This window comes from Lissotriton vulgaris, chromosome 9, assembly GCF_964263255.1.
Source record: "Lissotriton vulgaris chromosome 9, aLisVul1.2, whole genome shotgun sequence".
In the NCBI taxonomy this organism is placed as follows: domain Eukaryota; kingdom Metazoa; phylum Chordata; class Amphibia; order Caudata; family Salamandridae; genus Lissotriton; species Lissotriton vulgaris.
In genome coordinates, this window is record NC_141697.1 from 1,027,210,793 (window position 1) to 1,027,237,562 (window position 26,770).

Consider the following 26,770-nt stretch of genomic DNA (forward strand, 5'->3'; position numbering starts at 1 on the left):
CTAGAAGACTAATTTGTAATCTTCCCTCTTGTTGCCCCTCTTCTCCTATTCTTCGGAATCTCGATTGTTAGGCTATCAGAAAATGGGTAATATTTAAACTCTGCTGTCTGACACATAAGGCACTTCACAAATCCCATACCGCCTACTTGTCCATACGTTTAATACGTTAACGACCTGCGAGATGCCTTAGATCCTCGGATAAGGCTTGCATCACATTTGGAACTCAAATCAGGAGGGTAGATATTTTCCCTACACTGCCCCCTATCATTGGAATTAACTCCACGCTAATCTTCTCTTCTGCTCAGGCATTATTATCTTCAAGAAGGGACCTAGCTGTTTTAAGAAGCTTCTCCTTCTCAGCAGTGCAGCGCTGAGATACTCCTTCGGGAGTGATTCGTGCACTATATTTGAAGTCAATATCATGTCATGCTGTAAAGGGATACAATACCTGCCCTTCTGTTTTGAACTCCTGGAGTAGCACTGAAAAAAACAAGTAAAACAAGTAAATTAAGTATTTTCTCTATCAGCAAATTACTGTGGCCCTGTTCATAAAACTACATAAGTACTACTTGTATGTGCAATTGGCTAAATTTACAAGTATTCATTTCCTTTTGTAATTCACATAAGGTGTATTTTGAGTCTTAAAGGGCTTTACACATGGGTGGTATTGCATTATAATGATGTAATATCATTCATAGTTGAACTCTCTCTCTTGGGCCAGATGTTTATGGTTTGAGGCAGGGATTAACTGGAAAGTTTCAGAATATCCACAAACCTCTACACCACCCAGACCCACAAGGGAATTGACTGAGCCTTTATTTCAGTATAGGGCAAGAGTATATCCCTTTCTAAAGTGGCAATTTTTAAGAACACCCCCAAAACTGGTGCTGGTATAGGGAAGAGTTTCTCTCCGTGGGGAAAACCTGTTTCCCTCATATAGAAAAAAGGATACAGAAAAGGGGGCAATTGCACGGAATCATTTTCGCATGTGCAATTTACACTGTGGAGAATTAAGTATGGGATGATCCCTGTGCATGCGCCAGTAAGCATTTTGAAGACCTGTTCGGGAGTACAGTTGGTAACCTACATCTGTCACAGGTTTCCCAGAGTTCTCCAGGAAATCTTGCTAAATGCCTGACATGCTTACATTTTGACCAATTTTAGATAATTAACCTTGTAACTTTCAGTGAAAGGAGAGTTGCTTAAAAATATTCTGCAAAGAGCCATCCTTATAATTAAGTGTTGAATGGCTGTTGGGACTGTGCTCAGTGAATTGCTGTTAACATTCATCTGGCTTGAGCAAGAGGCACCGTGACATCACCAGTGAATAATAATCAATTGTTATTGAGTAGTTGTCCCAAGTGTACATTCTAAATCATCATTGTTTTCATATGTACCTTTGTATTGACACCAAACAACCAATGTGACTTCCAGTAGGCCTTCTATGTGCAATTGGGAGTTATTGTTATTACTTAGAATACATGAGTTTGGGGCAGCACAGTGATAGCTGGCACAAAAGCACATATCATCCAGTTCAATAGAAAGACTGTTACTGCAGAACTGCAATGCTCTCAAGTTTTCCAGGTTCGTGCTTGAGCAACTAAACCTGTCCATGATCTCAGTTCTTATTTTATAATGGGATGCACAGGACTGCAATTGAGAGGCCCACTGGTACTGGCAATCATTGTGCTTGGTCTGAGCATGCTTCCTGGCTATAAGGTACTACTGTGAAGGTTATAAGGGCCTAGCTTATAGTCATCCTGTTCAACGGTGATGGTATTTAACACACACATGATGTTGTGAGAGGCCTGTTCTCGTAGCCCCATTCCGGCTCCTAGGGTAATACATTGAGAAAGTGTCAGATGACTGTCTGATGCCTGCCAACCACTGCTATAATTCCCAGCTTGGCATTAGGGGCATAGCTTCATGATGGATGTTTGGATTGTGACCCCTCCCCCCAAATAAATACATTCTTTGCTTGGTAGTTGGGTCTGGTGCCATGATTCAGGTCTCCTATGCCTGTGTAGGGTTTTCTTGACAATTGGTTTTCTTAAGAATTTTTTTACTTGTCCATATTTTCGACCAGGAACTTAAATATATGTAGCCCCAGATTTACAAAGATTTTGTGTCAGGGTTTGGACACTTTATTGACACAACTCCCAACGCAAAATCCTTTTTTGGAATTGACAGAGCAACACAAAGGCCCATTTGCCTGGCTTTATAAGATAAAGTAACACTATGCAGGCCTTGAGCTGCCCTACATCACTTTGTGTCAGGTCGGTGGTCTATCTGTGGTGTATGGGCGTTCCTGTGCGCTCACCCAAGGATCTTGACACAAACCTATATTTACAAAGAGTTCTAGACATAGGTTTGCACCAAAATGGTGTGTCTATGTGAGGCTGGTGTAACGAGGAGAAATAGCCTTATTTCTACCCGTTATTTTTTCGTTGCCTATGCGCTGAAAAATGAAGCACACAGGCAAAGAGGAAAAAGCCACAATTGATAGTTTTTGAGCAAGACGGTACTCTTTCCAGCAAAAAAATATTCCTGACTCTAACGCAGAAACCCTTGCACTGTGGCTCAAGGGGGCCTTCATTGGCACTATGCAACTCAACGTGCACCAGTGCCTTGAGAGAGTAAAAGTGTGCCATTACTTTCAAGATATGACACAATTCTGCTCTCTTCAGGTGAAGCCATAGAGGAACTGTGCTTGCTGCCCTGCATTGCACTACCTTTGTAAATATGCCCCATTGACCGGTTTACCATAAAAGTAGCAAATCTGGACCAACAGAGGTGCTCCTTGAATGGATGCAAACTATATATTGAAATTCACAAGTATTTTCAGTAGTAGGCTAGGAGATCTATGCCACTCTCAGGTCTGGCAATCAAATATCCAAATGATGATGGGACAAACGGTTGCAAATAGTTTACCCACTGGCAATCCCTCAGGGTAGCATTCTAAACCATAGTTTTTTTGTCCAAGGTGAGAATCTATACAGAGGGTCTGAATTAGCATTTAGCAGAGCGAGTATAGGAAGACAGGATGAAATAGGGCTTTACTGTTCTTCACACTACCCTCCAAATTTAGAGGTATCCACCAATATAGCGGACATCTCTATACATTGGCGGAAACCTCTATCCTGGCAGTTCGGGTCAGTGTAGGAAAAGTTTAACGGATGCCTACGTCAAACATTTCAGCTGGTCCTCAAACTTATCCAAAGTATTTTTATTTCTAAAAAACAAATTCCTAAGCAAGTGATGACATCGACACCAGTTTTCTCTCATGGTCCTACGAGGACTGAAAACATTAAAAACATGAGCTCCAGTTATGTAGGCATTCTTACCCAACTAAAGACAAAATCAGGGAAGCAAGATTGAGCTATTAAGCCCTAATAAAGAAAAAAGTCAAAAGCCTTGAATAAAAACCGGAGAGCAATCAAACAGGTGGACGCCGGAAAGGATACAATAAGTCTAATAGACACTTACAGTAAAATATTCTCAAAAGTCTTCCTCAGGGAGTTTGATGACTAGGTTACTAATGAAAACATCCTTCCTCCCATTTAAGATAGGTTAGGAGAAGGCCTGTCAACTATTGATCAAATATTCACCTTTTTACATATTGAGCACAAGTTTAGCACTGACAAAAAATGCCCCTCTATGTAGTCTTTTTAGATTTCACCTCAACCATCCATTTGGTTCCAAACAACACATTTGGGAAAAGCTAACATTGATTGTGATTGATATAGCCCTTCTGTCCCTAATACAACTCTTGTACACCAATACCAGCTTGCAAGTTAGACTAACCTAACAAGGGCTTATCAGTAAAAACTCCCCATTAGGAATGGAGAAAAACTCTCTTGTTTTCTTTGTACATCAATGAGATTTATGAGGCAGTAAGAACATCCAAAGAGGATCTCCCCATGGTAACCAGCTTTGGAAATACCAGCCTTTTCATAAGCAGATGATTCAATTCTGAACCCCAAAACGGCAATGGGCCTGCAGGCTCAATTGGCAGCCATGGAAACATATTATAAAATAAGACAATTAAAAATCAACACCGGGAAACCCAAACATATTGCATTAAAGACAAACAGAAAGAAGAAAGGCGTCTTTCATATAAATGGCTCAACCCTAGAAGAAGTGGAATACTTTAAAACTCTAGGGGTGGGAATTATTTGAAACCTCAACTGGTCTACACACATTCAAACTATCCTCGAAAAAGCAGAGTCTTCTGCAAATGCATCACAAGACTAGTTAGGAAACACAGACCTTGATTTTCCAACCACAATGACAAAGTCTTCCTAACAAAGGTAGGAAGTCAAATTATCTATGGGGATCTTCGAGAAGAAATTCCGAAAATCAATCCTCAGCCTCCAGAAGGAACTACCCACTGTTATCTTGGAATCATATGTGGGTTATACTCACATTGAAAATACATTTTAGATGGCTCCCATGAAACATGATCTAAACAGTCTAAAATCATGCTCAAACTATCTGGTGGATTGGGCCTGGGAGGAACAATTAAAGTTGAATAGAAAGCTCCCTTTCATATTGCTCGGGTTTAAAGAAAGTAAGAGAATTAACTTGGCACTACCACAAACCCTGAGTAAACTTCAAATGATTTTGAAGAGGGAAATAAACTCTATGATTACCAAACAAAGCACGTATCTTGCATAAGCCCAGAGAATGGGAGCAATATTATGATTTTTTAAATTGTAAGTTGCTAATCATAGTTATATAGTCTTTGTAAATAGTTTGTAATAAAAAAATCTATTTTTGGGTGAAATGTAGCCTTCCTTTACATATGGGCCAAAAACATATTAATAAAATTCAAGTTCAAATTTCCATGACATGGACAATAAACCTGGTGGTGATGGACAGGGAAAAAACACAAAATCTGACTCTACTTTAAGTAGGCCAGATAGTTGGATGGCTTATGATGCACCTACTCCGTCAGGCCACTGAAGGGACTTTTACACTACTCTGTCGGCATAAAACTTGTGGTCTGCTCAACTTAAAATCAGGTGGGAGGATCTTTTAAAAAAGATTTTTTAATTAACTTTATTTATTCAATTTGATTAACACATAATACAGGTGTACATTCCAAAGTCAGCATTCATGGATAGTATATGCTTAAACACCTTTGTTACAATCCCAGCCTTTGGACATGGCATAAACAATCCAGTGGGAATCCCCCCTGTTTGAGCCAACCATTTAATCCCTTTCTACTGCGGAGGATGCTAGGAGGACCTTGAGTTTGGTGAACAGGGTACTCTGTTGCCATTGCAACAGAGTATATGTCCACGAGACTATAAGTCACCCGCAGAGGCCCACCTTATAAACATCAGTACTGAACCTGCACCTCAGGTGAACAGTTCATCCTGAATCTAGGTCTCCTCACACATTCACCCTGGGACCACTGCTTTTTTAGCTGGGAAATATGAGATTCACACCCCCTAATCTCACTTACTGAGCAACATCCCTGCTCAAAATTACAACTAATAAACCCAAGCTGTGACGGAGAGCAGTGTGTGAAAGGCCATAAGCTATGCCACATACTGTTCCTTATTTGCTTCATGTCTATTTGTGACAGAGGACCTTGAAGCAAGGATACCAGGTGCAAAGCCTCTCATAGAGCCGGTCACACTTCAACGCTCCCAATGGAAGTCCTCAGGGGTATTATTAGTTGCTGGTAATAATTTATTACAGGAGATTAGTGATGCATTTGTCTTGCTACATGTGCATTCTGATGTCAAAGTCTGCTTGTAATAAGAAGATATTTGCCAGTTTTTCAAAGAGAGATTATATTCTCCCACAGGTTAGACATATATATTCGGCATGCCATTTACCGGAGTGGTTTACTTGACTGTTTAACATGTTAAACTGTACGCTTATTTACCCTTTCCAGGTATGTTTCTCCGGACTGCCTTTGCAACACTGAAGATGAAGATGAAGATTCAAATTTAGAAGACGTCCATCTTGAAAACAATTATATCAAGACACGGGACATTTCACCATATGCTTTTCAATGCATAAAATCCTACTCAAGCATTGTCCTTAAACCACAATATGTTAAGTAAAACAAACAACATTATTCTTAGCATACTTCATGGCTATCTTATTGCAAACACCTTATTTATATTTTTGCGGGGTACCACACATTATAAAACCCTACTTATGATTCCCTGAACAGAGGCACAGTATTGATCTGCATCCTGTTACTGTTTCCAAGCAATAGCAAGCATTGAGAGAATCTCACCACTGGTGAAACCCTGTTTTGGCCCTGATTCCCAAAAAATGGAAAAGCATTAAGCATAGATATACACATTTTCTGATGATTAACAAAACACCTTAAGGAATATGAATGCAAATCTATGAAAATCATTGACTTTCATAAAGACTACTAGTCCTCGATGCATACTCCAGTGAAGTATGGGCAGCAGGAAAATTGGCAGAAATTTGCAAAACCAAATTTGTTTACTTCAATTTTTTTGTTTGCAATGTGGAAAACATGTTCCCAGTGGATAAAGCTTGAGCTCTAAATAGTGCACTGTCAGTTGATTCTTATTCATAAATCAGGGTGAGGGAATTTACACATGCTCAACAACTTTGTATATTGTGCATTTCAAGGTATACATACTTCATTTTGCTAAGAGGATCATGGTAAACAGCTCAAAAAATACAGTTAGTGGACCTCATTTGTTTTATACCATCAAACCTCATTGGTATTAAGAAAATTTGGCATGTGCTTACACAGCCTTCTATATTTGAATTGATATCTCGTAAATAGGAATCATATTAGCACAACTGCATTCAAATCCATTTATTTTTAGAGGGGCCTAGAATTCTCAGAAAAAAGTGGCAATCATTAACTTTAGTCTCAATCAGCATGGAAGTTTAATTCCCAAGTGTACTTTTCCAACATTTATAGACCTAGATCACAGCCTTTTTATTGAGTGGATAGGAATACCAAAGGCAAAAGATCAAAAAACCCTTTGAATGAAATAAAAAGAGGAGGCAGATCTTCATTTTCTTTCATTTTAATCTTTAAATTATTTTTCCTTCCTTACAGTCTAGCTCCTAGGTAAGATATTCACAAAGGGCTGATGTAACCATTGCACGTTTCACACACAGTGAGGCTGGCTTTCCGGTCACAACTAGACTGGAATTCCCAGGTGTTTTTATTATTATGAAAATGCTTTATTCAGAATTAAATCAGTGAATTTAGGGGTAGGGGCTTACACATAGAACAAATCTGATTAACAACAACTTAGCACTGATCATTGAGTCATCAGTATACAAGATGGGCTTATCTGGTGCAGAGGACAATGCCTGATTTATGTGCCTGCAGTGAATTCATTTAACACAATTTTTCTCTTAATTACTGCTTTATTTTCATGCAGTACAGAAGCAGAAAGAGGTATTCTTTGGTCAATATTTTAAAGCTGGCTGAAAAGGGTTGTCCTACTATGGTATGCAACTTTCACTGATCCATTATCAGATATTTGGTAAACGCTTACTTCTAGTCAATTATGTCAGTAATAAAGGCGACCATTAATAGCTATTAGTAACAAGTAACAAGACTGTTGTCTCTCTCGATCATTACGGAGACAAAGCCTGTGGAAACTGGAGATAGTGTCAGGCAGAATGTGTTCCACTTCATCCCACATGGACTTCTAGCCCACATTAACACGGAAGTGAGAAATTTACAGACTTCACACCAAACACTATAGTGAGTCACATAATCAAAATGAATGATTTTCCAAGTGTCGCAGATCTCAAAAATATGAATGCATCCATTCCATACTCTCTCATCTAATCAACTGATCTCCTTCCCATGTCACCTTCTAAATACTAGACTTCCCTATTTTCTGTCCCTTCTATTACCTTCTCAAGCCGATACCCTTTATATTGGTCTGACCATTAGACATTTGCATTCATGACCCCACGTTTCTCTAAACCCCAAAAATAAAACCAAGGCCTCCAAGCAAACAAGGTGCTCTTTTAAATGCTCTGTGGATGAACTTCATTTTTCCCTCATCTCCCTGCAAATCACAGCAGCGAAGCACATGGAATTACTTGATGGATCATTCAATGCAACCCATTGCACCGTTGAAACATAAATGCATCCACACATAACAAAGCATTTAACCCTATCCCATTGGTCTCTAGTACTCTCAGGGCTAATCTCAACTAAAATGAACATACATGAAAAAACAATTGCCAACAGACATTAGAATTGAACAAGTCGCATGCTTAGCATGTGAGCAAGCTAGATAAAAAAAAACGAGATATTATCTTCTGTCTGTGACGGTATTACTAGCCCAAAATTAAACTAAAGATAGGGTGCTATTCAAAACTGCAACATTTTGATATTGACACGTTCACTCAATCCATCATCCCCCATTCAGTACAAGTATTCCCTGACAGCCAATATGCATTTGTTGACAAAATCATCAGTATAAAACACAAGATTGGCCTGATCAAGACCTGCTCTGATGATTCTACTGTACCACTCCTCACATAACCTTTGCTTCTTTCAACTTAGGTGACCTCTGATATCTTCTCCCTCAAGGCAACCACTTATGAGCACAAATGTCCTGCCAGATCCCATCATTGTTTCACCCACCCTAGAGAAACTGCCCCACTCTACAACAGTCTTAATGTCTCTCTTAAAAGGAATCCACTGCATTGAAAGCCAGTCACATTGCACCTCTCCTACAAAAAACCTCATCTGCACTCTGATCCTCTTTCCAATTATTAGTCCATCGCTCATTTACGATTGTGTGGCAACATCTTTAAAACAGTCACATCACACCACTTAAACTTCAAAACCACAATGACCACAAAAACCTACTCCATTCATGATAGTCAGGATTAAATTCCAGATAAAGCACGGAAACACCCCTATGCAATTGGTTAATGGTAACATTTGAATTTCCGACAGAAAGGAGTCCTGTCTCCTGTTGCTGTTGAGTCTACCATTGACCTTAGATAATATAGCACACCAGACTGTTTCAACTACCCTCTTTTCTCACTTGGCCATTATTTAGGTAATCTTCAAGTGGTTCTCTTTTCTGGGTATCAGTAACTCATACAAATAAAAACCTCCAGTTTGCTCATGCTTTCCTGCAACCTGTGGGGAAGAATAACGTTCTATCTGTTTGACCTATCTATTCAATCCTTACATGGAACATCCATGTGTGCTCCTAACCACTCAAGACAATCCATTAATGTGGTGATTACTCCCAGTGAAATATAAGGCTGTGATCAGTACATTCACAGCCTCATATCCGAGTCTGGGCGGTGAACTCCGCTCCACTTGTGGAGTTTGTGGAGTTTTCCGCACTCCTCGTTACCTGGAGCTCGCGGAGTTCCCGAAAAAACTCTGCTCTGTGTAGTTGAGTTTTTTCCTCACTCCCGTTCGTCAACATCAAGTTGGCGAGCATTAGCGAGGAAAATCCATCTCCCGGCAGGATTTTTCCTCGTTCACAATCGTCTACATCAAGTTGGTGAATGTGGAAAATCAACCTCCCGTGAGATTTCTCAACGCGGGTGGTCAGATTTCTCATTGCGAATGGTCACGTATGCTCGTGACCGCTCGTGTTGAGAAACCGTCCGTTCGCATTGAGAAACATACAGCTCGAGTAAAAATCTACTCGAGAAGCAGTAAGGAAGCTGCGCCCGCTTGCTCTTTGCATGGTGCCATTCGCGATGATTGCACAGTACGGACAAGCACCTGGCACTGAAAATCACAGCGAAAGGCATTTATCTAACGCACTCCGCTGCTCGCAGATCTCCGCATAGCCTGCAGAGGTTTCTTTGCACTTCGCAGAGTTCCACGTAACAGAATTCTGCGATCTCCGCCCAGGCTTACTCATATCCTGCCATAGGCTTACATGTTTATGAATATCTGCCTTAAACCTCAAATTAAACCCTACAGAAACATGTTTGATCTCCCTTATGAGGAAGATCACTCAAAACAAAATGAATAATTGCTACCAATCAGTATGTGAAGCTGCTTGGTTTTTACATTGATTCTTGCATATCCTGTGAACTACTCTCATGTAACCATGAAAACACAGACAGCTGTGAAACAGTTTAGTCTTTTATGCAACTAAAATATCTCCTACCCATAGCCAATATTTGAACCACTGTTCAGAGTTACAAACTCTACCACATTGAGGATGCCATTTCCAACCCCCTATAGTGCATACCAGAATCCACACTCTTGTCACTGAAAGATGGACTCCATTCTGCTATTCCCCAGACAACATCATCCAATCCTCAGACTAGCTCCTCCAGCAAGCCTCAATTTTAAAAACGAATGTAACATCTACAAAGCCTTCAGCACAAGCAAACACAGCTACTATTCCAAGATGCTTAAAACCCAGGTGGATTAACTGTAATGCACATCCACAGTATTGCCTATCTGGAAATTCAGGGAGCCTTTATGGAAGGAACATGAAAACTGACATGCATGGATCCAAACCCGGGAATGATTTGTTCTTATAGGGAAGGCTGTAAATTGAAATCATCCAGTTCATGAAGGCTATGGAATATTTTTTGTTCCAGCAATTCTTTTCACACCCACCCCCTGCAAAGGTCTCCCTTTATTCAATGTTCTTTATATAACTTGTAAACTATCCACAACGGCACACTGATCTACTTGTGCACACCGAAGGGCATGTGGTAGGCCTGAAAAAAGCACAAATCATAGCCATGTGATTATCATGTTAACCTGAAGAGCCTTTTGCAAACATGTTATGCTGAAGTTCCGAATTTCAATCTAGTAGCTGCACCTTAAACATGGAACCTTTTTTACTTCTGTAAGTGTACCACACTTACCGAATGTCTCTATATCCCTCTTCCTGTGCTAGAGCAGTCTTCCGCCCCTCTGGTCATGTTTATGTTTAACAAATACCCTCCATCACCAATTTTAAAATTTGGCTGCAAACCAATCGGTTTACACCACCAAGGAATCACTACGCAGTTAGCAGTATCAGGCAGCCCACAGACACTTCTTGGCACTGTGTTTCTTTTTGGAAACAAGGATATGTGGCAACAACATATATATATATTGGATGTATGCGAGTGGTAAATTCTCTTGTGCGGTTGTGTGTGTTCTTTGAATAGATAGAGTTCTTTTTGAATTGCAGAAGGGTTGGGGCAGTCATGAATCTAATTGGGATGTTACTCTAAGACCTGAGAGAATAGATGGTAAAGGTTTGTCTTTTTTTTTTTTTGCAGTTTTTTTCTTCCAGTCCTGGCTTTTAGTGTAGTGTTGTCTACCTGAAGCAGTTAGTCAAGACAGAGAGTAAAAAGGTTGGACAGACACTAGGGGAGTAGAAGGGGGCCTGTTCCCTTAGAAAAAGGAGCTCTCACTCACCCAAATGGGTGTCATACTTCGTCATAGGGTGTGTTCCTTATCGGGCTGGCGCTACAATACCAGACGGGCACCCACAAGGGGGCTCTTTATCAGAGATCTTTTTTCCCATTGCCGTATGTAAAGTATGGGTGTAGGGCTTGTTGTGTAGCTTGGTGTATTAAAGTGAATATGTGTAAGGAAGTGCGTTTTATAATAGACTAAGTAGTCCTCCACCCAAATTTGTTTTAATAAGTGAGTCAACTAGAGGATTTAAAACCGTGGTGGCTATCACCAGCACCAATGATCTATGATAGCTTTAAAAGGTCAACATGTTTATTGCCATTGGTTAGTCAATGACAATGAAGTGGCAATTCTTCAGGACCAAATGATCCTAATTTGTATAGTGATTGGGATCTTGCTATTCAAAATAGTATCTAATCACAAATGGCCTTGGTATGGTGTGATTATTGATATATCAACAAAAGTTTCCTTGTAAAAGGAAAAGCCAACCCAATTAGGGTAGCAATTCTGTTTCCTCCAGTGGGAGCAGTGAGTACGCTGATTTAGCATGAAAGTCTTTGTGTGGACTCCATCAGATACCCTACCCATGCACTGCTGCCTCGGGATGCAATGCATGATGTTTTGATGATGTTACAGGTTTGGAGGGACATCCAATGTAAGTACACCAGGGTTGGCATGATCTCTTTGAACTTTTTTAGGCTATTGATGAGACCTGCTGCCACATGTTGGATGTATTTCAGGGGAGCTAGAGATGTCACGAAGAATGCCCAGCAGGTTGGAGCTTCCATCTAAGTGCAAGAGAAAGAAGACTAGAGGTTTGGATGTTTGTTCCCATTGGTGAACAGGTGGAAGTCTGCCTTGGTTGAGTTTTAAGTAAACCCTTGACATCCAATTCTGAATGGAATCAAAGCAAGGTTTGAGTGATAGGATCTTGTGAGCAGTGGAAATGGTCAAGCAGAGTTGAGTGTCATCAGCATATTAAAGAATTGATACTCGATACTCATTACATCCGTTTCAAGAAATGTGTTCTAATGGAAAACATACACAGGTAATCTCATCAAAGGAAAACTTCGAGGCATCCTTATTATCCACCTCTTTTACCAGTGGTAAAAAAAGAAAGAACAGTGGGTTACTGTAAAGATAACTCCCTGCATTACTCCTCTGTGTGATGTGCAGATTATGGCTTAGAATACATGTTCCATTTCTTGTTATGTATAAGTGAAATTCCTCCCCTATATTCGTCTTTTTCTTAATTCAGAAAATTCGTATTTTTTTGTACCTTTTCTCTCTCCCCTGATTTGAAGCTGTCCTTTGAGTCTATAATCGGTTTATGTTAGCTGTACTGGTGTATGGTTAATCAATTATGCAGTCGCCGAAATGTATTGCGGGGCAAACATTTGGCTGCATTGTTAATACTGATGTCCAATTTCGTTAAAAGAAACGATGTTGGATTGTAAAAATACCTGTTAGCAGGTGAAATTTCTCCATACAATCCATGTGTCCACAAAATGATTTTCCAACTTAAAGGTTACAAAATGTAAATCCGAATAAAAAGTGTAACTAACTTGAAACGTCCTCCTGGTAGCACGTGTTTGTGCTATGTAGTTCCTGAAACAAACAATAAAATTACCTTTCTGTAGAGTGAATAAACAGTTTGCTTGAAACCCAATAACCACTAACCTACCAAGGTAAACCCCCTGGTGCTGCTGATGCTACTCTGTGTAAATGTGAATGCCATTGTTTTCATCTGTGTGTCTCATGCGGGCTCATTTCCAGTATTGTACAAATGTATGTTTCCTGTATCTTGCTGGGTCAGGTATGGGCACAAAGGATATTACATGTCTTTTATTACATTATATATTATGTCATTTTGCAAATGTTTATTAAAATATGTGCATTTCTATTGGTTGTCGTGCCTTTTTTGTTAACAACAGACCTGACATTTTTTTTTTTTTTTAAAACCTTTATTTCGATAAAAGCAGTACAGTTGCAAGCCTACAACCACAGGGACCGGCCGTTGCTAAAACGAAACGGAGAAACCAATATTGCATTGTTACACAGCTATTTAGCTGACAACCCGAGGGTACGGCAGCAATTCCACATATTATTATGAACAGTTCTGTGGTGGTAAGCAGGATAAATTAAAGGTTTCACATTTTATTTATATATGACAATGAAAAATGAACTAAAATAACTAGTGAGGCAGAAACTAAACTAAATGGTGAGTGTCTGTCCCGGGGGGGAAAGGCTGTGTCGGAAAATGATATATGCAATGTACAGAGATGAAGTCTCGGGGGGAGGGGAGGCGGGGGCGGGGAGGGTGGTCAAAGCAGCAGCAAAAGTATTACCAAACAAGGAACGTGTGGTCACGGGGATAGAGGTATCTCAGGGATGTCCGCCAGAGGAGGAGTACAAATCTCCCCGTGGTATAGGTTCCATTGGTTCCATATTCTCCCCCACTTCTTGGGTCTACCACGAGCGATGTACACAGTTTTTTCCCTAAAAATGCACCAGTCCATGTTTTCTTTCCAAGCTGATTTGAGAGGTGCTCTTTGGGATCCCCATAGTTGAGCTATGTCCCTTTTGGCTACCATATTGCAAGGGTAGCCCATTGCATCTGTGCCACATTAAAATCGTTAGGTTCCCATACATTCAGTAAACAGCGTCTGGCTTCCGGCAAGAGCGAAACTCCCGTAACTTCTTCCATGACGGCATGCACACGATTCCAAAACACCACAACATCCGGGCACTCCCAAATGATATGAAGGAAGGTAGCAATCAAACCACATCCACGCTTGCACAACCTATCCACAGAATAACCCATACGCTGCAGCCGCGGACCCGTGACATAGATACGGTGCAGGATTTTTAATTGCACCAGCCGGAGACGGGCCGGAATCGCGACCTCTTTAGGAGAAGATATCGCAGCCTGCCAATCTTCATCGTCCAACTCCAGTCCATCACCGGTCCAAGCAACCCGAAGCCGCGAGAGCAAATCCGATCGATCGTTTATACGTTTTTTGTATATTAGGGAGATAGCGTTATCTGGGAAGTGTCCATCAAGCACTCTATCCTCAAGAGGGGAAGACTCCGGGATTGCAGTCCCGGCCGGTAAAACCGAACCAAGAGCATGGCGGATCTGCATGTAACGAAAATGCTCCTTATCACTAAGCGCGTATTCCGCTTTAAGCTCGTCAAAAGTCTTGACCCTATTCTTTACCCATAGATCCCCAACCCTGCTGATACCAATAAGGTCCCACTTCTCGAAGCCTTTCGTGGTCCAAAGACTGCCCAATCTCTCCGAAGCATAGAGCGGAGTCGCTCTAGTCAATATGTCTGACCACCCCATAGCTGCGTTTGAACTGCGCCACACCCGTACCGCGACCCCGGTGGGCCCAGTCAGTGTCCTCCCAGACGATTTAGAATATAGCACTCTATTATAGTTCCCTCCTGGCAGCTGCCATTTGTCCATTTCAAATGCAGGATTAGGAACGGGGCCGTACATTGCATGGTTAATGCACTTAATTGGGAAGCCCAGTAGTAACGTTTAATGTCAGGCAACGCGATGCCCCCATCATACCATGGCAAAGTCAGCTTCGCTAGGGCAATGCGAGGACGCCCCCCCCCATATCAACTTCCTCTGTAGGCTCTCAATCTGGCGAAAGTAACTGGCAGGTACTAGATCAAGCGTATTCTGGACAGCATACAGGAATCGGGGAAGGGACATCATCTTGAAAAGAGCAGCCCTCCCAACCGGGGTCAGCGGTAGACCACACCAAGCCGTCACGTCGGATTTAAGCCGGAGAAGCAGGGGAAGCAGGTTCCGTTCATACCGAGCTGCGGGGTCCAGTGATATGAAGATCCCCAAATACTTAAAACCGATGTGTGAAATCGGTATCGGGCACACACGTGGCAAGGGGGGTACTTCTCCGGTCAATGAATAAATACAGGACTTAGCCCAATTGATCACCAGACCGGAGTTCTTCCCGAACGAGCTGAGTACATCAAACAGTATCCTAAGTGACTTCCGAGGGGAAGTGAGATATAGCAGGATGTTGTCTGCGTATAGCGATATGCGGTCTTCGAAGTCCGGGGACCACCTAATGCCTTTAAGTGATGGCTCCCACCGCTGCCAAGCAGCAAGGGGTTCTAAGGCAAGCGCGAAGAGCAATGGAGATAAACGGCAACCCTGTCACGTACCCCTCCAAAGAACAAAGGATCCAGAGACTCTGCCGTTAACCACCACCTGAGCCAACGGTTCCTCGTATAGGAGTTTAACCGAACCGATGAACCAGGAACCAAAACCGAATTTCACGAGGGCCGCCCATAAATATGGCCATTCCACCGTATCAAAGGCCATCGTGGCATCCAAGGAGACCAAGATGGCCGGCTCGCACTGTGACTCCGCTCTCGCCAAGACGCCGTGAAGACGACTCAGGTTGAGGGCGATGTTGAGGTGGGGCATGAACCCGGACTGATCCGGGTGGATCAGGTCGCCGATCACCTTAATCAGCCGATTTGCCAGGAGTTTTGCCAAGATCTTGGGTTCGGCGTTCAAGAGAGATATAGGCCTATACGATGTACATAGGTCCCGGGGTTTCCCTTCTTTATGAATAACAACAATGGACGCCAGTCTCTGATCTCGGGGAAGGGATCCAACATCTCGCAATTCTGGAAACATCTGACGAAGGTGCGGCACCATTTTGTCGGGACACAACTTATACAGTTTGATAGGGATGCCATTCGGGCCCGTTGCTTTCCCAGAACGGATGGAGCGGATAGCGAGCGCTATTTCATCGTTGGAAAATTCCGCCTCCATGAGCTCTTTGTCCGAATCAGACAAGCTGGGCAATGCGATATCTCTAAGCAACAAGTGCGAGTCCTCCTCCGGTCCGTCTGAGACCAGCGCATACACCTTTTGGAAGTGGCGTGCGAAACCCTCCACTATATCAACAGGGTCCACAACCCGCTCACCATCCGCTCCCTCAATAACAGGCACAACACAATTCAGTCTTTCCCTTTTGTCCAACCAGGCGATCAGTTTCTCTGTTTTATCCCCAACATCATACAGACGCCCCTGTTGCTCACGACTCATAGCCTTGGCCGCATCAGTCACCAGTGCTCTATAATCAAGCTGTTTAAGGGCTAAAACGTGCAACCCCTCCTGCGTGACACCAGATTGCAACTATTCTTCCAAACCAGCAATTTCAGTCTCCAGTCTTACAACCTCCTCATTCTTACTTTTTTTGCACTAGCAATCAATGACAGAGTTTGGCCACGGATTACCGTTTTGAAGGCTTCCCATAATGAGATAGAGGAGGACACCGACCCAACATTGTCAGCAAAGTAATGGTCCATAGACTGAACCACACCAGCCCTAGTTTTGGGATTGCGGAGGTGCCAGGGATTAATCGGAGCCACTCGACCCTCCGCCCCCAGCTGGATATCAATGGAGAGCCAAAGTGGGGAGTGGTCCGAGATACCCATGGCTAGGTGTCTAATTTCTCTCACTGAAACAGCCTGCACTGCCCGTACCAGGACATAATCAAGCCTAGAAAGGCTCCCATGTGCACCCGAATGAAAGGTGTATTGCGCCTGTCCGGGGTGCAGCAGCCTCCAACAGTCCAGCAGGCCCAATGTTTCCAGGAAGTTATCCAGCCCAGATTGCGATTTAGCCAGATCCCTGGGGGGGCAACGGTCCTCCCTACCACAGACAACAGAATCAAAGTCTCCAACCACTACCAAAATACCCTCGGGGAGCCCCAACACCACTTTTCCCAAATCAGAAAACGTCGTAGTTTGTAACCCTGGCGGGACATAAACAGAAAGTATGGAGATCATCTTCCCCTCCCACCTGCCCGTAACAGCAACATATCGCCCTCTATCGTTGAGTATAGTATCATCTATTTCCATGGGGAGGGAGTTCCTGACTAGAACACCAGCCCCCCTCGACCCAGTAGTGAATCCAGAGTGCGCTACCAGACGATATCCTCGCCTATTCATTGCGTGGCATGTGTTCCCTATCAAATGCGTTTCCTGTAACAATACTACATCAGGGGAAAGACGTTTCAAGTACTGCAATACTATCCCCCGTTTTATCCTGTCCCCCAGACCGTTAACATTCCAACTTAGCACCCTCAACCCCTTACACCCCATCCCAGTAATGAAAACGGATTCCCTCCCATGACGAGACAGACACCAAAGTCAAAATATGCAGTAGAACGTAGCCTCAAAACAAACGAATGCAAAACAAAGTTCCCCCCACCACCCCAAAGAAATTCCCCGAACACCCCCCCACCCTGCACCCCTGCGTTAGACCTAAAAGCCACCCCAACTTGCAGTATGCCTGTCGCCCCCGTGTGAAACTAATCTACAAAAAGAGAGAAAGAACCCCCAGGAGGAGGAAGAGTCCGGGGTCCCCACCGCCTATGGGTATTTACCAATATACATACAATACAAAAAGTCATTGAACCACTGCTACAATGTCTATAGAGCACGCACGCCGGTCAGCACTCACTCCTCCTGCTCCGATGGGCCTCCGTCAGCGCCCCCGGACTGTTCCGGGTGGTCTCGATGAGTTGGTAGAGTATAAAGCCAGTCACTGATGACCTCGGGTCGGTCAAAGAAGAGCGCGCGTTCCTTATATTCAATGCGTAGCCGGGCAGGGAAGAGCATAGCATATTTCAAGCCCATGTCCCTAAGGCGCTTTTTCACCCCCATGAATCCCATCCGTTGTTTTTGTACAGTCTGCGTGAAATCCGGGTAGAACCCGATGGTCGCATTCTCGAATTTCGTGGGACCATTGGCCCGCGACGCCTGCAGGATAGCGTCCCTGTCCCTAAAATTGAAGATCCTGGCTATGATGGGCCGTGGAGGGGCGCCCGGTTTATGCTTCCCGCCCGGGACTCTGTGAGCGCGCTCCACTGCAAAAAAGTTACTGAGGCCCTTGGGGGCCAGATGGTTCAATATTAGGTCCTCTACAAGAAGATCCGTTGTTAATTCAGTGGGCTTCTCCGGAACCCCGATGATACGCACATTGTTGCGCCTAGCCCGACTTTCGAAGTCATCCAGCCGACGGGCAAACAAGTCATTAGAAGACCGCAGATTACGAACTTCTGTCTGGAGATCAGACACGTCGGTCGTAAGACTGGTGGTCTTAAGGTCTAGAGACTTGACCCGCTCGTTGGTCTTCGCCAAATCAGTCCTGATCAGGTTGACGTCGATAAGCACCGTGTCAATCTTTGAAGCCAAAGTTTCATACTGCTGGCCCATGGAGGTCTTCACGCCTGCAATGGCACCCATGACGTCTCGCAATGTCAATTCATCAGTCGCTGGGGAGCCATCTCCAGTCTCGTCCAGAGTTTTACCAACACCACTGGGGGACCCTTTTGGACGGGTGTAGCGGTCCATATTGTTGGATTGGGTGGCACCCCCTCGGTGTGTAACCTTGGTGGTCCGCTTCTCGCTGTCTGACTTGCTCGCCATATTGAGCGACGCGCCCCGGAGGGGCCTTTGGGACCTGGTTTGAATGGCTCCTCACAAGGCTGACTTGCAGAATCCAGAGACGAGGGGCAGAGGGCAAGCGTGCGATCGGTGGCAAACTATGGGCCAACAAAGTCAAATGGCCGCAAATTAAGATAGACAAAGACCAAAAACGAAACCGAAAGTAATTCAGGGGCACTGGTCGATGTCCACTGGCCGTTGTTATTCAATTGCCACCTGGGTATCTCGGGGACTCAAGTCCCGGGCTGCGCGCTAAGCTCCTCCTCAGACCTGACAATCTTACTTAACATTCATTTTTCATAAAAAGAAAACGCACACATCCACTTGAAATTATCGGAAGCAGAATGTACACAGTGTCTCACCAATTTAAATTTAAATTAAATTTAGCAATTTAACAAGATAAAACATTACCTAGAATTACTAGCGTGACTCCCTGTGCTAAAAAGATACATGCATATAATAACAATAATACATGCTTTAATTGATACAAAGAGTCAATCTACCGGCCAAAATGCAAACATTTTATTTTTGCTGATGGGAGATTCAGAGTACCTCGACAATCTTGCGTACATTCTAAATTATTAAAATTAAAAACAAGCTTTGGTGACTACTCTCCTTGGAAGACTTTGTGGACCCTGTTGGTAGCCGACTCACTGCATCGAAAGGAGGAGAAGGAGCCCGGCTTGCCTGCTCCGCGCTCTGAAAAGCGGTGCCTCCCTAGCGCAGCACAGGATGTGCAATGGCAAAGCCCTGGCCAAGGGCGGGTCCGTGCGTCTTGTCAGAAATCGGAGGAGGCCAGGCCCCCCTCTTGGTCCTCTGATCTAACCCCTCCCTGTCGCCTTCACTGTATGCACAGCCAGCCATTGACGAGTCATTGAAAAGCCTCGATGAGCAGCTGAGGGGCTCGAATTCCATCTTCTTTCTGGCACAAGGTAGGCCTAGCTGGGTTTCCTGCCATCGACCAAGCATCAAGCAAGTTACGGCCTATTTTACCATACGATGTGAATGAATCCCTGTCCCCCTTTGTTGCTACGCTGTTCCGGTCAAGTCCAACCAGGTCTGGGTAACACCGACATGAAGTACTTACCCTGTTGTCTTACCATCCTGCCTTTGACCAAAGGGTACCGTCATAACAGAGCCCAGTCGCATGGGGAAATGAAAAACTGCAGTGACAGTGACTACAAAAAACGCTGATTGAAAGCGCTTGTTATTGATTGTGTCATCCTCTGAGGCGGAAGCCGGAGGACTGTGTCTGTTGATGTTTTAATAACTGCACTATTTGCTCTCTGTTCGAACTTTTAAACCCACTGGGCTCTCTTGCTCTAAAGCGCCGATCTAAACGCGCTGTCACCGCCCTCCTCGACCCCCTGAAACAGCGACCCCTCGCTAGTCAGGAAACGCCCTAAAGGCGATAGCCATGCCCACTGCGAGGCCACGCCCAACCCAGGAGACTACAAAAAACGCTGATTGAAAGCGCTTGTTATTGATTGTGTCATCCTCTGAGGCGGAAGCCGGAGGACTGTGTTTGTTGATGTTTTAATAACTGCACTATTTGCTCTCTGTTCGAACTTTTAAACCCACTGGGCTCACTTGCTCTAAAGCGCCGATCTAAACGCGCTGTCACCGCCCTCCTCGACCCCCTGAAACAGCGACCCCTCGCTAGTCAGGAAACGCCCTAAAGGCGATAGCCACGCCCACTGCGAGGCCACGCCCAACCCAGGAGACTACAAATGTGCCGGCCATACCAGCGCAGCGGTCGAGCGCAGCGGGAGCGCCGTTTGAGCGCCGAAGGCGCGCCTAAGGCAAGCCCGTCTGCGCCTGTCCACGCACGGCTGGGCCCAGGGCCAGACTCTATGCCCGTCCCTGTCAGCACGAAGGTAAGCTACTCACGTAGAGAGCTTCTTAGCCTAAGACCCAGTAAAAACAGCACATGCCTTGCCCCGCATGATCCTAATGTCTCCTATTCTAGCTGCAACAACTGCAAACCGGCTAAGTTACTCCTTCCAAAACCCCCGGTCCCACCTTCTGTCCTTAAATTGCGACACTCAATTGCAGATCGCTCCCTAAGCATGCTTTGCTTATTAATCACCTCATCGTCGATCTCAATTCGGACATACTCTTCTTGACAGAAACGTGGATCACTGAGCATTCTAATTCCGACATAGTACTGGCTCTCCCCCCAGGCTTTCTCATCTTGTCTCAACCACGCCCCTTAGGAAGAGGAGGTGGTCTAGCCATCATCCACAGGGACCACCTCGCCTGTCGTATCAACGAGATGGCAACCCGGGAATCAGAGAGCTGTCTCTTCACGATCCAGCTAGCCCCGACCAGCTCCCTTTCAGGCCTCTTGGTGTACCGGCCTCCCGGCCACTTCGCCCCCTTTGCAGCATCCCTCTTGGAAATTGTTTCTTCCTCGGCCCACCTGACATCGAACTTCCTAATAACAGGCGACCTTAACATCCACTTTGACGACCCTCTGGATATAGGAGCAGCTGACCTAATTTGTGACCTGGCGGCTCATGGCCTTCTGCTTGCTAACACCGGTCCAACACATATAAAAGGGCACCTTCTCGACCCGGTGTTCTCGAACATCCCCTCTCTACAATTCATTAGCTCCCAACCGCTCCCATGGACGGACCATTTTCTGGTCGCATTCCACATTCCAGGGGCTGTCAAGAAACCCCATAAACCCTCTATCTTTACCAAAGATAGATCGTGGGCCAAACTCTCTGCGGTGGACTGGTCTATTGCTCTGGACTCCTCTACCCCGAGTCTTGTGGCGGACCCGGCCGAGGCTGACACCCAATTCAGAGACTGGATCTCCTCCTCCCTTGACAGTATCATTCCTATAAAAAATCGTGAGATCAAAGATAGGACAAAGGGCCATGCCCTATGGTACACCTCTGAACTCCGAGACCTCCGCAAAGAGTGTAAAAAGGCTGAGAGACTGTGGAGGAAAGACTGGCTCCACAGTAATAAGGACACCTACAACAGCGCGGTAAGACGCTATAAATCGGCCATAAAACTAGCCAAGGCTACATTCTATGATAATAGAATAAAAAATGCGGCCAATTCTGCCAAAGAATCTTACCTGATAGTCAAGGAACTGCTCAATATCCCCTCAGCCCCCGCTGCTCCCCCCCCCCCCGGATAGAAGCAAGGACTTAGGCGCCTACTTCGATTCCAAAATCATGCGGATACTGAAGTCCCTCCCCCCGATCAGCCCGCTCAATCCTGCTGATATAGACGCCTGCACTATCAGCCCGCGGCTGACCTCCTTCAGAGCAGCCTCCCTCGTTGAGGTCACCGCCACGCTGGCCAAAATGAGAAGCGGATCCCCCTTGGACCCGGCCCCCGTCAGATTCTTAAAAACAGTGTCTCCCAGCATATCCCCCACCATCAGGGACCTCATTAACACCTCTCTTTCCCATGGCACAGTGCCTTCCACATGGAAGAGCGCAGTCGTCAAGGCCCTGCTGAAAAAGCCCCATTTGAACCCGGACGATATGGCCAACTACAGACCCATATCACTCCTCCCCTGTATCAGCAAGATGGCTGAGAAATTAGTCAACGTGCAACTTTCCCAATTCCTTGAGATGAACAAAATCTTACGTCAGTCCCAAACAGGATTCCGGCCGGGCCAAGGCACAGACACTGCACTCCTCTCCGTCATCGAGGAGGCAAGATGTATCCTGGATTCAGGAGGATCAGTGGCAGTGATCCTCCTGGACCTCAGTGCCGCCTTTGACACGGTGGATCACCGTGTCCTCCTCCATCGCCTGGCCAGGGCAGGAATTGTGGGAACCGCACATGCATGGATCGAATCCTTCCTTTCCGGTCGTTCATTTCAGGTGTGGGACGGCAACTCTCGCTCAGACCCCCTCCCTCTCACATGTGGAGTGCCCCAGGGGTCCTCGCTCAGTCCCACCCTGTTTAATGTCTACATGGCCCCCTTGGAAGATGTTGTGATCCCCTACGGGATAAAAATAGTAAACTATGCTGACGACACCCAACTTGTCGTTTCTCTTTCCCACCTGGACAACCACCCAGAAATCCTATTGAACTGTCTGCAAGATATACACACCTGGATGTGCGAATCTTCCCTGAAGCTGAACGGTACAAAAACCGAAATCATGCTCCTGGGTAATAAATGGTCCTCCATCCCTCCATCAGTTTGGCCGGACGCCTTCGGTGATATCCCCACGCCTAAGACAGAAATCAAAACACTAGGTTTCTGGCTGGAGCAGGACCTTTCCATGAAGACCCAGGCAGCCAAGACCGCTGGTACTTGCTTTGGCCTTCTCCGATCAATTCGCAAGATTCTCCCTCTCCTTCCCCCCCTGTCCAGGAAACTTCTGGTTCAAGGGCTTATACTAGCGCGGCTTGACTATGGTAACGCCGCGTACCTCGGCGCTCCTGAAACCACCTTGGCCAAGCTCCAACGTGCACAAAACGCTGCGGCGAGGCTCATTTTGAACCTCCCTCCCAGAGCCTCGACCAAACCGGCCCTTAAATCTCTGCACTGGCTCCCTGTGCGCCAGGGAGTAGAGTTCAAGGCCCTGTGCACCACGCACAAACTCATCAATGGGGCTGGACCTGCCGCCCTCAAAGACATGGTCATCCCCTACAAAGCCCCCAGAAACCTTCGCTCTGACAGCGAACATCTGGCCATAGTCCCAAGATTTAAGAAGTCACGCACCGGTGGCCGTCGCTTCTCGGTCAATGCCTCTTCAAAATGGAACGCACTTCCTCGCATGTTGCGTCTTGAACCATGTCACGCCCTCTTCCGTAAAAAACTTAAAACCTTTCTCTTCCCCAAATAGTTCCTGGTCTCCCCTTCCTGGATTTCACAACCTTACAGCGCGGGGATGCCTTCGGGTCACCAGGCGCTCTATAAATCACAAAATAAATAAATAAATAAATACAGCCCCTATGGCCCCGGCAATAACTACAATTGACTCCTTACAGCCAGCAACTGGAGTCCTAGATAAGGAACTCAAGCTTGTGGCACGCCAGCTCTCCTGCTCCCCTGCAAACCAACTGCTCCTTCTTTTACCTAGTCCACCAAGAAGACCAGTCTCAGCACTGTGTAGCCCAGAGCTGGTGAAACTGATGGATCCAGCCAGGCTCCTCCACCGCATTCCCCCCTGGGTCATGAACCAGTCTGGCCAGCAGACGCTATTGACGTTGTGGGTAAGTCTAGTAGGACAAAAACAGTAACCGTGCCTGATCCGGTCGCAGCACAAACACCTCCAAGCCAGTGGTGCTTCCCCCTCTTGCCCTGGTGGGGGATATTAACGTTAATGAGAGTACCAGGTTTGGGGCCAAATGAAAGTGTTCCTTCACAGGGGTAAGGCAAAGTGCCCCAGAGAGGAGGCCCCAATGTCTACCTCATTGGCCATACAGGCCCTGTCTAAAGCTGGTCTGGCAGTTATGTTGGAAGCATTTTTGGCAGGATTGGACTCCAAACTGGAACCAATCAAGTTACCTTTGGTCTCTATTGAAAAGGAACTTTTTAATTTGGCTCAGCATAACATGGTGGGCAGCCATGTAGATAACAACGGCCCTGTGGTCACATCGGGCCGCCTTGGCAATAAGGATCTTAGCTAGCCTGGTCCCCATATCATAAATAAGGGGGCCCTTTTGTCCGCACCCATTTTCAGGAGAGCACCCTCCAACTCACATGCCCCCCCCTGCTTCTGATCTCAAACAAAGTGTCAAAGGAGGATGCATCCCCTCTGGAGAACCCTAGGCGGAAGATTCAACCAGACAGTAGTAGGACTACTAGGAGGGAGTCTGGATCAGGAGAGGAACCCAACCCACCAAACGGAGCATCAGGCATGCATACTCAGGGCCCAATTACACTCCAACTACCATTGGAAGCCACTCCATACATCGTGGTCCTGGGCAATGAAACTGTGCTAAAGCCTGTTGCCACAGAAGTCTTCCATCAGCTAAAGAAAAAAGTACTGCACTGGTTGAACAATAACACAATCTTGGGATATAGAGTGGAGAGATACATCAATATAGTGCAGAGAGTTGCCTGGGTAGGGAGGTCCAAAAGGAATTGTGGCGGCAACTGTGTTGTACTGAACTTTCATCAACGACATCTGGCAGAGAGATTTCTTCATGGGGCCAGCTTCTGAACCACCCAGGGTCCCATCACCTCCATTGTGGCCCTCCCTCTGGGTTTCTTTTACAGACCCCCATTACCTGCACCATCTCCAAGATCATGGTGCCCAAGGAGGCCACCTGGTTTGGCCCATCAGGAGTGGCAAATGGTGACCCTGCCTGTTCAAGTCTCAAACTTTTTTGCCCCGGGGGGCTCTTAGGCAACTGCCACTGACTCCCAGTGTCAGTGTCTGTGAACAAAACGGTTCCCACTTTGCACCCCGATTCCATTCACCATCCTGATCAGGGCTGTCTTGGAGGCATTTCCTTGGACGGTACTTACTTTAAACTCATCTGGAATATAGCCGGCCTGGCAACCAAGCTCATGGACCCAGGATGGTGCTGTCTTGTTAAAAAGTTTGATGTCATATGTTTGCAGGAAATGTGGTCTCTCGAAAACTCATGCTTCTTGGACGGGTACAAGTCCTTTTTTGTGCCCGCTATCCCTTCATGAGCTGGTCAATCTAAGGGTGGTCTGGTTGTCTATGGTTCTCCTAGGTTGAAATGTAGTAATGTGTACTGACCACAGATAATCCATGCTTGCAGTCTTTGTTATTCTCAAGTGGGTCTTGCAAACTATTGCTTTTGAATTTTTATAATGCTACATCGTTCCCTCCAGAGGCCTGTAACATATCCTGGCTGTGCATTTTTTCACCAATCTTTACGTCTCCATTCGCCATACGACTCAATTTGTACTGGTTGGTGCTTTTAATATCCATTTATGTGGGGATCCAAGAACGTGGGGTACAGGGGGTTTATCCTGAATCCAGGCCAGTCTGATATCACCCCTACCTTTAAAGGGAATGGTAGCAACTCTTTTATAGATTTTATTATTGTCTCTAGCCCCCTTTTTTTATTTCGGAATTTACCATCTGTGAGACTTGGCCCTTTCCCCAGAAATTTTTCGCTTTTTATCCCCTGTTAATTTAGAATGCCCCCCTTGAAACAACAGTGTGTAGGTCTTGTGTAGTGCTGAAGGGCCTGTGTAGTGTAAAACTAGTGATAAAAGGCAGGTGCCTTCTACCCCTAACATGGCCGCCACAGACCACTGCTGCAGCAGCGTGGTTTAGAGGGCGCATTCTAGTAGCCAGGGGCTGGCTGGAACCCTCAGGCAATGTATCCATCTTAGCCTGCCAGCCTGTCCACAGGTAGAATGGTGGAACCTCCGGAAGCCTCTGGAACCTTCTGGAAGAGGTGAGGTGACACCAACTGACACCAACTGACACTATCAACTGTCAACTGGCACTATAAAAGGAAAGGGAGGGAACTTTCCTGAGGAAGAGAAGCTGAGGGGAAGACCTGGGGAAGTACCTACGCAGGAGGATAGGCAGTGGGGGTCAGGGCAGGGTCTTATGATGCTGGAATGACAGGGCCTAGTGTGCTGCTTTACAAGTGTTGAGGTATCCTGTCCCCCCCCCACTGACCTAGCCCCGCGGCAGGGAACCCCCAGGGACCACTTGAGGGGATTGGCTGAGGAGATCCAACCCCAGCCACCAACTTAACCCCCTTCAAGGAAACAAGAACCCAACTGCTATTTACCAGGGCGCGAGAAACAGCTGCGCCAAGAAGAAATTAAGGAACCAGTAACCAAGAAACTAAGGGCGCAAGAAACATCCCGCCAAGAAGAAAACCAAATCACCACAGGACTTTTGAGGAACCCAACAGGTATTGGCGCTGTGTCGCTCCCTGTGCCCCCTGACGCCACCT

The 26,770-nt window shown here is 45.5% G+C and overlaps 1 protein-coding gene across 3 annotated transcripts in view; it reads left to right on the top strand.

Annotated features, from left to right (window-relative positions):
* The window catches only part of ECM2 (extracellular matrix protein 2), a 187,479-nt gene extending 180,931 nt beyond the window's left edge, over positions 1–6,548 (top strand). For all 3 annotated transcript variants that reach the window (XM_086938934.1, XM_086938933.1, XM_086938935.1), the window contains exon 10: positions 5,909–6,548. In XM_086938934.1, coding sequence (XP_086795060.1) covers positions 5,909–6,080 — 172 coding nt within the window. In that variant the 3' untranslated portion in view covers positions 6,081–6,548. The remainder of the gene's footprint in view (positions 1–5,908) is intronic.
* Positions 6,549–26,770: the final 20,222 nt, after the last annotated feature.